The sequence below is a fragment of the Mytilus trossulus genome, chromosome 12, assembly GCF_036588685.1.
Source record: "Mytilus trossulus isolate FHL-02 chromosome 12, PNRI_Mtr1.1.1.hap1, whole genome shotgun sequence".
NCBI classification, from domain to species: domain Eukaryota; kingdom Metazoa; phylum Mollusca; class Bivalvia; order Mytilida; family Mytilidae; genus Mytilus; species Mytilus trossulus.
In genome coordinates, this window is record NC_086384.1 from 8,618,214 (window position 1) to 8,632,133 (window position 13,920).

At 32.3% G+C, this 13,920-nt stretch overlaps 1 protein-coding gene across 1 annotated transcript; it reads left to right on the forward strand.

Annotated features, from left to right (window-relative positions):
• The first annotated feature begins 7,989 nt into the window (after positions 1-7,989).
• On the forward strand, positions 7,990-13,643 carry LOC134693638 (uncharacterized). The gene is made up of 4 exons (XM_063554479.1): positions 7,990-8,176; positions 10,877-11,723; positions 12,487-12,716; positions 13,402-13,643. Exons 1-4 carry the CDS (start codon positions 7,990-7,992, stop codon positions 13,641-13,643), a joined length of 1,506 nt encoding a protein of 501 aa, XP_063410549.1.
• The last annotated feature ends 277 nt before the right edge of the window (positions 13,644-13,920 follow it).

The following is a 13,920-nucleotide window of genomic DNA, read 5'->3' on the forward strand; positions in this document are numbered from 1 at the left end:
TTCAAAATTGGAATGATAGTAACAGATACATATTGTATCATATTCATAGTAATCTATTATACAACTCATTTATTATCGTATATGTATCTGTCGATTTTTGAACATGTGTTTTAAGGTTATTTAACTCGGAACAAAATAAAGAATTGATTTTGCATCTAATCTTTTGTTGAACGTATCGCACCTTTAAAATAAAATACGGATTAAATAAGATGAGTCGAATGTATATTTACATAAATCATTTAAATGTATATAAATGTTATATGATAATGGCATTTTCATATTAACAATTTGTTTCTTTTATCAAAACTTCTCTTTATTAACTTCTGAAAATATCTGCATGCAAGTTAAACATAATCATATTATATCCATACGAATTGCTGATTAACATTTACAACGTGGTGTGGTATATATGTATATATTCCGGACCATATGAGTATTTGGACCATACAGTAACACGTATTGTCATGACCATCTGTGTGTTAACTCAAATGCCTCAAACCAACGCGTATGGTCCGGGGAATTTACAAGCAGAACGTTAAAATGGTGTCACACAAATTAAAAGAAGAAGAATAAAAATTCAAAAGATAAATCGTTTAAAGTAAATGTTCCTCCATCTCCCTTTATAGTCACGGTAACTTTAAGAACAATTGGTAATTTTAAAAATGTGTAAGGGTTCCGCGGAACCCAGTGTCTCGCCTACTTTTGCTGTAAATCGCAGACTCAACAAAAATGAGGAAAAAAATCAATAAAAATTTTCCTCTTGATACAATCTTATGCTTGTAAGAAGCTTCTGTCTAAGCTTGGTAAAAATCTAGGATAGTTAATAAATCTAATGAATGTTTTGAAAACTTTAACTGCAAACTGTATGTAATGTTAACTTAAAGAAAATCTAAGTCCATTTAAAAATAAAATACAGAAAAAATGGAGTTATCTAATTACAAAATTTACTTCTGGATACTATTATGATCATAAATAAGCTTCTGTCCAAGTTTGGTACACACCCAGGATAGTTTAAGAAAGTTATTAAAATTTTAAAAACTTTAACCACAGAGTGAATGTGATGTTTCCCCGCAGAAAAACTAAGTCCATTTAAAAGTAAAATACGGAAAAAATGGATTTATATTTTTACAAAATTTACTCCTGGATACTATGTATCTTATGATCATAAACAAGCTTCTGTCCAAGTTTGGTACAAACCCAGGATAGTTAAAGAAAGTTATTAAAATTCTAAAAACTTTAACCACAGAGTGAATGTTATGTTTCCCTGCAGAAAAAAACTAAGTCTATTTATAAGTAAAATACAGAAAAAAATGGAATTTTATTTTTACAAAATTTACTTCTGGATACTATCTTATGATCATAAACAAGCTTCTGTCCAAGTTTGGTAGAAATCCAGTATAGTTTAAGAAAGTTATTAAAATTTCAAAAACTTTAACCACAGAGTGAATATTTGTTGACGCCGCCGACGACACCGACGACGACGGAATGTAGGATCGCTTAGTCTCGCTTTTTCGACTAAAGTCGAATGCTCGACAAAAAGACAAATGTCAGGCCCCGAGGTGCCAAACGTTCAGAATTGTAGTTTAAAAATAAGCATACAGACAGCGATATCAAATAAATCATAAATATGTTATCTCTCATATAGGATACGCTTTCACAAATTTTGAAAACTGCTGCGCAAAGGCAGATAACCATATAGTTTTTCTATAAATATCGGACTTGATCAAACGTATTCGAAAATTAAATGACATGTAATTTCTCAAATTCAAATTGCAGTCAAAATAGTGTATTTACTTACATGTTCAACATGTTCATGTTCAACTGAAACAAAAATCAACATTTCACCTTTGCATAAAAAGGATTTTTTTTTAGATTAATATTGAATTTATTATTGGCCTTCAAGTTAACCTACTTCGAATCATCTAGCTTTGATATTCAATGAAAAAGCTGCTGTGGTTATATATAAAATATGAGACTGTTATAATATTGTGTTATAGTAGTCTCCGATATAATCCCTTGTAAAGGTCGACCCTCAATGGGGGAAAATGATTATTTTTTCAATTTACCTTCATTTGATATAATCATTTTTATTTTCGTAAATATAAAGAGCCTATTATAGTTCAATATGTCATGTCATCTGAGTAAATCGATTTTTTTCACATGTCTCAACGATATCTTCATGCTGGGAACAGTATATCTATATATATGTTCCTGCTTCAAGATACAATATAATTTGCTTATTTTTGAGAAATAAAAATCCAGATTTATCAATGCTATATGATAATGTATGTTGCAGAAGCGGATCCTGCCATTTAAAAAAAAAGGGGGGGGTCCCAACCCAGGACAAAAGGGGGTCCCAACTATATGTCCCCATTCAAATGCATTGATCGGCCAAAAAAGGGGGGTTCCAACCCCCGGATCCGCCAATGTGTTGTACCATTGTTCCATATATTTCTTCAACATATGTCATCTATTGAAAACATATAGCAGCATTAAATTCAATGACAGTTCAAGTGACGACTTCAAACTAAACCCGATGTATGTTAGATGTTTGCTGATTAATACTTCAGTCTCAGATATTTGATATTTTTTTATGAATAAACTGTTGTTATTTCAGTTTGCGTGAACACATTGTCAGTAACTTCGAATACGACCAGACATTTAATGTCTGATCTTTGCAGGGATGTTATAATGCCATAGCACGTCCTGTCTGTGTTTTTAGTGACCAGATGACTTAACCCTTATCAACTGATCATATGTACAGGTTATTCATATGCTGTACTGTTACATCCCTGTTCCTAATTATGAGAGGGTTGGGCTACCGCTTACATGTTTAACCCTGCTACATTCTGTATGTGTTTGTACCAAGTCAGGATTCTGTAATTCAGTGGATGTTGTATATCATTTTTTTATTTTGTTTATTGTTTTTTTTATATCTATATCAGGCTTACAGTTTTCTTGTTTGATTTGAAGTACATTTTTTTTCTCTCAGATCCTTTCATTTATGGATATGGGGTACAGGTTTTGCTCATTGTTGAAGGCCAAACAGTGATTTGTTCTTGCTCTTGACTTTCAGCAATATAAATTCTGGAAGAGGCTTTTGCTTGAAAACTGACACACAGTTCATGTGTATAAAAACAATAGTGCACAGCTGAAATGTCACACCTGCTTTACTGACCATTTACTTTATGTTGAAAGTCTTAAAGATAAAAGTTTTACTAAAAGTATCACATACACTTAATATCTCTAAAGTTATATGACAATGAGGTCAAGGTCAGATAAATCTTATCACATAAACAATATTTTAAACAAGAAATACAGTTGACCTATTACTAATGGTACATTAAAAACGTAGAAACTAGACTCTTGGATTTTTAATCACGAGATAACAGTATGTTTCCTTCATTTAATCAATAACAAAAATATTTTCTCATTTCTGAACTACTTGTATTTTGGTCCATCTGATGAGTTAAGCCTTTTTCAACTGATTTTTATAGTTCATTCTTAAATATGTTGTACTGTTATACCACTGTCCCAGGTTAGGGAGAGGGTTGGGATCCCGCTAACATGTTTGACCCGCCACATTATTTATGTGTGTGTCTGTCCCAAGTCAGGAGTTTGTAATTCAGTGTAAGTGGTTTGTTTTTGTGTAACATATTTTTTTTTCGTTCCTTTTTTTTTATATAATTAAGGCCTTTTGTTTCTTTGTTTAAATTGTTTTACATTGTTTTATCAGGGCCTTTTATAGCTAACTATGCAGTATGGGCTGTGCTCATTGTTGAAGGCCGTACCGTGACCTATAGTTGTTAATGTCTGTGTCATTTTGGTCTTTTGTGGACAGTTGACTAATTGCCGATCATACCACATCTTTTTTTATTATAATTAATCAGGTGGTAAAACATATTTTTAGAGGGTTGTTAGTTTGGCATTGCGGGATGTATAAGTACATGGCCACATCATGTCAGAATTGGGACATTAACTACAAAGTCTTGTGTAGAGGGATTGCAAAGCACCTTTTGAGAAAATCTTTTTTATGTCCATAAGTGACCTTCTGCAAGCAAGATTTCAGTATGTTACATGTCCTCCTTTTAAAATTGCAGTCTAAATTTCGGTCCATTTCATTGGTAGACCAACTCTTAAGACATATATGTCTCTGGCCTTCTCTGCAAAATGTATATATTAACCATGGGTTACTATAATTTTGTTCACTCATTGGTATGTAGGGGTATTAAGTTATAGAGCAGACAAAATTAAGATGGACAAAGGACAAGCTGGTAACTATATAGCTCTTCCTACAGTAATTGGTGAGGCGGAAATAAATTAAACACAAATTAAAACAATAACCATTTATTGAAAACAGAAAGCACAGCGAACACAATTAAAGACATAATTTATCCTGCATTACAGGACATAGTTACAATAAATATCTCACTCACAAAAAACTCTCTTAATTACATATAAATCAATGCTTCTTGATATGATATCTATGAAATACTTTTACATATATTCTGAAGAAAAAAAATACTGCATAAATAATTAATTGTCAAATTGGTCTCCATGATGTAAAATTAACTTTCAAACATTTTCCAGCACTTAAAACAAAAATTTTCACACCTTAATGTGTATGTTACATCTTTTAAACATAAATAATAACAGTTTTATCAGGGGAAGAAGTCATTATTTATATTAAAAACAATTTTTAACATTTATTTTTTTAACATAAAACAATTTGTAATACAATGCCCAGTTACTCTAATTGGATAACATATATAAACACATTTGATCAATGCACAGACAAATGCATCATAACTCATTAAGTCTTATTTTGAGAAAAGTTGCTAAAAGTAAACTATGTGACAAATTTAAGATTAAATTTGTCACATAATTTTCAACTTACAGACATGATTTATATTAGCATATCTAAAATTTACCGAACATAATTCACAATATACAAGTGCTAAATTTGGTTTGTTTTTAGTGAATTAATCAATTCAAATGATAAAAAATATATTACGAAAACAAGAATGTGTCCAAAGTACACAGATGCCCCACTCACACTATCCTTTTCCATGTTCCATGGACAGTGAAATTTGGTAAAATCTAATTTGGCATTAAAATTAGAAAGATTATACTATAGGGAACATATATACTAAGTTTCAAGTTGATTGGACTTCAGCTTCCTTAAAAACTACCTTGACCAAAAACTTTACCCGGAACGGATGCACAGACGAATGGAGCCACAGACCAGAAAACATAATGCCCCTCTAATATTGTAGTGGGGCATGGACTAACGTAGGTGGGGCATAAAAACAAAACAAAAAGCTGAAATAACTTTACAACTGGCTATTCATTTAAAAATGATTTGCACATAAAATACAATCATACCACATCTCCTTATTTTTCATTATATAATGTTAACTGATGTCTTTACAAGAAAAATTAAAAACATTCACTTTAAAACTTTCTAGAACAAGAATGTGTCCACAGTACACGGATGCCCCACTCGCACTATCATTTTCTATGTTTACTGGACCGTGAAATTGGAATAAATTCTCTAATTTGGCATTACAATTAGAATGATCTTATCAAAGGGAACATGCATACTAAGTTTCAAGTTGATTGGACTTCACCTTAATCAAAAACTACCTTGACCAAAAACTTTAACCTGAAGTGTAACAGACGGACAGACGGACGAACGGACGCACAGACCAGAAAACAGAATGCCCCTCTACTATTGTAGGTGGGGCATAAAAACTCTTAACATACATAAAGGCTGTTTGGTCCCTAAGTTGTAATGATTAATAATATAAGTCACACATGGGAAATAGTTAACATAATGATCTTATCAAAATAGTGTTAAAAAAAACCACACACACATAAATACACATTAAATCATAATCTAAGCACCATAAGTTTTCGTTATGTTTTATTTCATTCAGTTTTGCATAGATGTTAATAATACTGTTAGATCTTCAATTGTCTGCTTCGTTAGTAAAACTAAAAAGCTTAAAAAAATATGGATGAAATTTAAAACTTTTATTCAAAGCATATGTTGTGTGCGGTGCCCTCAACTTCGTTGATGCTACGAGTATGAGCATAATCTTTCAGTAGTGAGATTTTGACAATCTTTGTTTGAAAAGGGACACCAACATTCAATATGACCGAAATTAGGTGAAAAAAATTCCGGATCCTTGGACTGAGGGCATGCATTTTTTCATTATTTGAGCTGGTGAACTTATTAGAAATTAAGGTGAGAGTGTAAGCTACATATTGGAACATATTCACTTTAGACATGTAGATACAAGCTAGGGTGAAGCGGAGATTTGAAACAATAAGGCATCAAATACAATAATATTCTACAAAAGATGAGTGTTATAAAGACATATCTATTTGCCAACAGTGCAAGACCCTCATGTGTAGTCAAGGTAGGTTGTCGTCTTTATCTGTCTATCTATCATCACTAAAATCTGTACTATAAATTAAAAGTATCTATTTATGTCTGTTTTGAAGCTGATGTAATGTCAAATAAAAAAAAAAAAAGTCGTTCAATAAAAACATTTCTTTTATAAATATTTAACTGATTTCCCAGCTATTAATCTTTATATATAATATAAAATGTCAAACTAAACAATTTCTACCATTTGGGAAAACAAATTATGCACCATAAAATCTTGATAACTACTTACAATACTTGAAAGACAAATCAGTTAAATATTTACAAACACACACACACGCACCTACATTTTTATTATTAAGAGGTATTGAAGGTAGAAATTTCACAAGTTAAAAAATGTAATTCAGTTACTGTAAACCATCTTATATTAGGGGATACTTAATTTAGTCCATTTCGCGGATATTTAATTTCGCAAATTCCTAATTTACTAGAGGTGTTTAGATAAGTTAAGATCCAAGTTATGCAGATTGGCGATGATTTAAATTTCGCGCCTTTTTTCTATTCGTAAAAGTCGCAAAAATAAATCGCTCGCAAAATTAAGTTGGTTAACAGTATACACCAAAACTGCTTTCAAAGAAAGACAACTGTACTCTTTAAGCCATTTAAAAGATAAATATATAAATGTTTAGCTTGACATTTGGAATTAAACAACATTTCTAAGTTCACTGAAATAGCAATGTTTTCAAGACATATATTCTCAGGAGGGTGGTGCATCATGCACAACAAAATCAGCAATATAAAAAATGTGTATATACCTTAATATCAGATTTGTTTGTCTTATTCTTGTGCGTTAATGTATTGAAAATGATACAACCAAAAATTCTATAGGATTGGATCCATAAACTACTGTTTCTTTAGAGATGTTTGTTAGAGGCAGAATTAGATTATACCATTTATGTAATAGTAAAAGTTCAATTATAAGTTAATATTGAAATTAAAAGACCTACGAACCAAAAGGGGTGTTAAGATCCACGAGCCCGAAGGGCGAGGGGATTTTAATGCCCCTTTTGGTTCGTAGGTCTTTTAATTTCAATATTAACTTATAATTGAACTTTTACTAACTTACAAACCATTTAAAAAAATCCCGAAATAGCTTATTTGTTAATAAATACAAACACCTTCTTTCCCTTTTGCGGGCGATTCTATAATTTAAGTAAAATTCATTTGTCAGTGCTTTCTATATATGGCAATTAAAAGTGTTCACAATACAATACATATGTGATTATGAAATAAAGAATAGATAAAAACGGACACCAACGTACAGAAATTATAATATTTTAAGCTTCTTCCTTAAGAAAATAATGTTGTTTTATGTTTATTAAAGAAATAATGAAAATACATGGTTTCACCTTTTTATTTTGAAAAAAAGCTACGTCCTTAAGATGTGAATATACTATTGAAGGTACTTTTTTTTATTTGCACCTAATATAAAAACCTATATCAGACCTCAATCCATACTAAGTCTTTGAAAATTCACGTGATTTAGCGTGTGAATTTATACCGTGCTAGAAAATGCATTTTTGGCATTTGTAATTATGGATCTCGGCGATGAGGATGTTTTTCTTACACAAAATAAATTCTCTCAGGCCTTTGAAAACGAGGAATTGGTTGATTATGGATTTTTTTCGCACCATGAAGGTCTTGACTTTCTTAATTTGTCTGAGGAGGAGACTACCGTAGAAAAGACAGATACAGATGCTTCCAACAATTCATCAATAACAGGTACATTTATTTGAATCTGAAGTCTTGCATTTTAGTATTAATATATATAATCGGAACAGTGGCTTCGAATTCTCATATCCTCGTATCGTCCTGAATATGCATGAAATATTTGCCACTGGACGTTCAGCAACCATCAACCAACCATATCCTCGTAAATCTTCAATATTAAGATAATCACAAATTAAGTTGATGCACATTCTTTGATATGCACGGTTGTTCAATATATAGACTTCCATTCAATCAATTTACTACTAGTATATTGGTAAAAGTTCTGTTCTCAATAACCGTGGTAGATTTCTTTTGGCGAATATAGGATTGTTTGATTGGTTTATTATTTTTACTTCCGTTCAAAATACGGGATCGAGAACACATCATGAGATTTTAAAAATTCCAGAATATATATAGAAACCCAGTCAATTTGCTTACTGTCCTTTCGTAAAGGGACAAAACTCGGAACCAGTGTATAAGTGAAGCAACCAAAATGCAAATTTATCATTGCTTCGTGGTAATAAGAATTTTGTATAAATTTCATAGCATATTTATACGGACGGACGGACGGACGAACGGACGAGCTTGAGGTAAAACTTCATGCCCCTCTTTGTAAACTTTCTATTTGTTCTCCGGAATAGGCAATATATATTTTTTATCTACTCTACACGTGGAGCATTTTGTGACAATAAATTAAGAGGAAGTTTATAACAATGTCATACCTTTAGTTTAATTGATAAAAAAAAGTGACACGGACTAGTCCAGTGGCCAGTTTCAATGGTATTAAAGAAACTGTACACATTCATGCATTTTTACATTGAGATGACCTTAAGGTCATTCCAATGTATTTTTGTTTACTACATGTATCGCATAAATTTGCTCACGTAACTCAGGGGCGGATCTAGACATTTTAAAAAGGGGGGTTTCTTACCCAGGAAAAAGGGGGGTCAACTATAGGTCCCAATTGAAATGCATTGATCGTCGAAAAAAAGGAGGGGTTCCAACTCCCGCGCCTGTAACTTTGGTTTTGGATTGTAACCTATCTATAAATATGATAAATACGCTAATAGTAATTTGTTCAAACTAACAATTCGTATCGTTTGTTATAAATACATATTTTCAATGAATACTGATAAAAATATTTTGGTTTAGAACATAAATTGATAATTTGAAAATGTTTTGTCGTTCGAGATATACATTTATTGTATAGCAATATCATATTCCCCACAGAAAGTAACCAAAAGTTAGCGTGCAATAAATTCTAATATAATTGCACTAGTGCAATAAATCTTCAAAATTCATGACGTCATCAACGACAAAATCTTAGTTTAAACGGAGTTTTACTTTCAAATATTATATTGCTATACAATGAAAGGGTTATTGCATGAATATTGGGGAATATTGTCCCTCGTAGAACATATATTGCACTCGCAAGTTCGTGCAATATAAAGTTCTACTCGGGACAATGATCCCCAATATTCATGCAATAACCCTATAACATAATTAAAAAAATCATTGATAATATCTATGCACACGTACCGAAAAAATGTGTTAATGCATGCAGAAGAATATCTCAAGAACGTTTTGCGACAATCCCGGCAAGGACCGGTAACTCTGTAATTGTTTTTGCGGGGAAATAGGACGCCTACTCATAGCCAATCTTTTAAGAAAATATTTTTTTACAGAAGAATGTCCACCATGCACTTGCACTGCAATTTTATCACAATAGCAGAATAGAATGATATATACAAATGGATGAAAATTATATATACAATGTACATATAACTGGTATATTACTATAAAACAAACCAGCCTATCATTTATTCATCATCCACACACGAACTTGTACCAGAAAAAAAAATTCTGTTAATTAACCTCAGTTTCAGGTATAGAGATTTGATTTTTTTTCTATGACAAGTGCTTTTGACCATCCACAAGAACTTGCGGCCATCCGATGTTCAGTACTTCAGTACTTTGATTTTTTTAATCAATACAAATACATGAAAAAATAATAAACAGTTTAAAGGTTAACTTATAATAAATCAAGCTGCGTAAGATTCAATAACAATGACTGGTCCTCATTATGAAAAGTAATAGGGGTTAACTGGCCTGGGTAGGGAGAAAACGATAGATATTTTTATAAAATTTTAACAATAACGAATGTATTCAATCTTGGATCCTTTGTACCTCTATGTGGTCCAATTTGATAACAAGTTGTGCTGAAATTAAACAAAGCTTTATTTTAGACCCAAATTTGTACGAACTTGAGAGCTTGACCCAAAAACAAAACTCTAAATACATCGCTGGATTTGCCATACCAATGAACCCCATGAAGTTTAGCTTTGGACCCTTTGGACGTTAACGTAAAAAACAGTCCTAAAGTAAAATAACACCTTAATATACGGTTGCATTCAGCCATTAAAGAACTCCTTAGATTCATTTTTTTCGAATTAGTCAAACTTTAGACACTTGTAATCTTAATGTTGACCAATTTGAAGACCCCGAAATTAAAAATCTGAAAGCACGGTTAGATTCGGTATTTCAAGAATAAAATAAATTTCAAAATTAATATTAGATGGTTCTCTGTAAACCTAATTCAACTGTTACAATGAACTTTGAACTAAAAACTAGTTAAAATGCGATTTTTCATGACATATGATATACAACATTTTTTTACGAACCTATAAAATTGTATTTTTTTTTTTATTTTAGAAACTGATTCAACCTCAAATCGTAGTGAGGCAAATGATGCAAATAGTGCAGGGTATAGACATAAACTACCCGTGACCCCTGAAGAAATTTCGAATTTAATAGAGTCAGCAATTCCTCAATCGACGCGATGTCATTATAAATGGGGATATAACGTTTTCAGTAATTGGCAAAAGGAGAGGAGGGCTCGCCCAGTTAGCGACAATTTACCAATCCCAGTCGAAGCACTTACACAGAGTATCACAGAAATGGAACCATGCATGAGGGACACAGCATTGCAGTATTTCCTAGCTGAAGCTAAGAAGACCGATGGAAATGACTACCCATCAGCGTCCTTGTACCAGTTGTTTGTGGCTATACAAGGACAAATCAGATTGAATGATCCGGCCGTAAATCTGCTTACACAACCTACTTATGTCAAGTGCCGCAAAGTACTGGACTCTATGATGAAAAAAAGATCCGCAGAGGGGTTAGGTGCCGCCAGTCGAAGAAGGGCAGAACCCATTTCAAGTCTTGAGGAAAACATTTTGTGGGAGAGAGCAGTCATAGGGTCGGATAATCCCCCAAAGCTGTTGGACACCATGGTTTATTTAAATGGTATACATTTTGCATTACGTGGCGGTAAAGAACATCGTAATTTGAGATTGAACAAAAATCCACAGATAACTGGGCCATTCATTGATTCAGATTTAAACAAAAGATATATTCTATACAAAGAAGACATATCCAAAACAAATTCTGGAGGCATGAAAGACAAAAAGTATATACCAAAGACTGTAAAGGCGTATGAAAATATAGAATACCCAGACCGATGTATTGTTAGTCTTTTTGAAAAGTACAAACGCTTATGGTATGTTACATGTAATACAATAGCACAATTAGTTTTTTTGTATATATCAAAACAAGAATCAACACTTTACTTTATCTGAGTCAACAAATCTGTGTTAAAGTTGTCCTTAAAATGCATGAAATATTTGCCACTGGACACGAAGCAACAGACAAATTATGTTTTTTAGGGAAAATAAGTACAGAATGAAGAGGGTGTCATTTAAATATTTCAATGTCTTAATCTTTTCAATTCGGATCTATTATTGCATCGAATGAGGCGTCCTGTTTTTGACGTCAGCCTTCGAGGCGCTTACCGTCTTTTATGTTTACGATTTTTCATGTTACACAAATGTAAGCGGATTTCCAGTGTATGAAAAGGGTGTCATGTCTGATTATTCAAATGTAAGACCAGAAATATCTCTATGCGAATAGTTTCCTTTGTTACATTCAAGTTATCTCTTATAGTTTCCGAAAAGTCCCACTTTAAAGATGTATGTTAATTGTTTTTATTTTTTTTCTACAAAAAAAAACTGATAACGTATAAACTATGTAACATGTGTAAGGCAAATTTTACTTTATCTCTAAAAAAAAGAAACAAAGAAATTGCCATGAACAAGTTTGTAACAAACGAAACATATCTCCGGCAAATTGGCCCTCCCTCTTTATTACAGTAAGACTAGTCGATTAATATATGAAATACTTTTACAAAAAGAATTCTTTATTTATTTAATTACTCATTGATCTGCCCCTCTTTACTATTGTATTATGTTTTTTTTAATTTACAGTCCTAAAGATGAAATCGATGCATTCTATTTTAAACCGCTTGTCAACTTTACAACAGACCAGTGGTTTTGTAAAGTCCCAGTAGGTCATAATACCTTGCAAAAAACTGTGAAAAGACTGTGTACAGCAGTTGGACTGGAAGGCAAGCGAACAAACCACAGCTTAAGGGCTTCGGCAGCAACACGACTATACCAGGCAGGAGTTGAGGAACAACTTATTTGTGAGACAACTGGTACGTACTAAGATACATACTTTTACGGAACTGACATATTCATACATCAAAAGAGAAACAGCTCGATATTATCGATTCAAAAAAAGAGAAGAACCGCTCACCATATTGCTAAGATTAACAGGGGTGGGGTTGAAATGAATGTTTTGGCCACAGTTTAACCGAACAACGAAAGCAGTAATAAAGGTAAAAGGCGAAAAAAATAGGTCGTACTAGCAAAAGTTGTTAATAACCATTCCGCCTGTGAAAAATAACAATTCCTCCCGGAATAACTAGATGCTGCTTTGAAAACGAAAAAATAGCCTGGACGGTCGAACCATTTTACCTCATAAACTAGATAAGGTTTTTCTCACGAAATTGTGGTCCTTGAAATTGTCCTGCAACTATTAATTATAATGTATACTTACAATTCGAACATCATACAAAACTATTAAAACTATTCAACTGTCAGACATTACATCAAATTCCGAACTGATGAGGATAACCAAACAGACTTTTTGAAAGGAGTCAATAGGTTAATTTTCGCGTGGAAGACATTAACAAAAACATTCTGTAGAATTCAAAAATAATCGATTAGATAAAGGCTCTTTTTACCTTTTTTCTAAATATGCAATCGTTACATATATATAGTGAACACTTTTTTTTTTCATATCAAGTTCTAACTAAAAAATAACACATTTTTTTCTAGGTCATCGTAGTAGTGCTGTTCGTAGTTACAAAAGGACAGCAAACTTCCAACAAAATGAGTCATCAGAGATCTTGTATGGCAAAAAGCAGAAAACTACCACGTGCACAGAGACGAAACTACAATCGCCAGAGGAAAACACTAGTCATGACACATCACACCAAGTTGTTAACATAGAGGCTGTCCGAAGACAATCCGTCGCTGAGCCAACAACACTTAGTTTCACATTCAATATAAAAATTTAAATATTTCATGTTAAATAACGCTATTTCAAAAATAAAATAATGAACGTTTTGTTAACGTTCATGAATTGGACAGTGTTTGTAGGTCTATTGTACTTTTTGTAGTGTATCATATTGTAAAATCTAAAGAGTTTCGATGTAAAGCAATTTCCTATGAAGAATTCAAAGTTGGCTGGTGGATTTTTCTCTCCTTTCGTGACCCCAATTGGTCATTTATTGGGCGTGTCTCATTAGTGAGAACATGAGTGAGTTTTTATAATTCAACCCCAACTTAAAGACC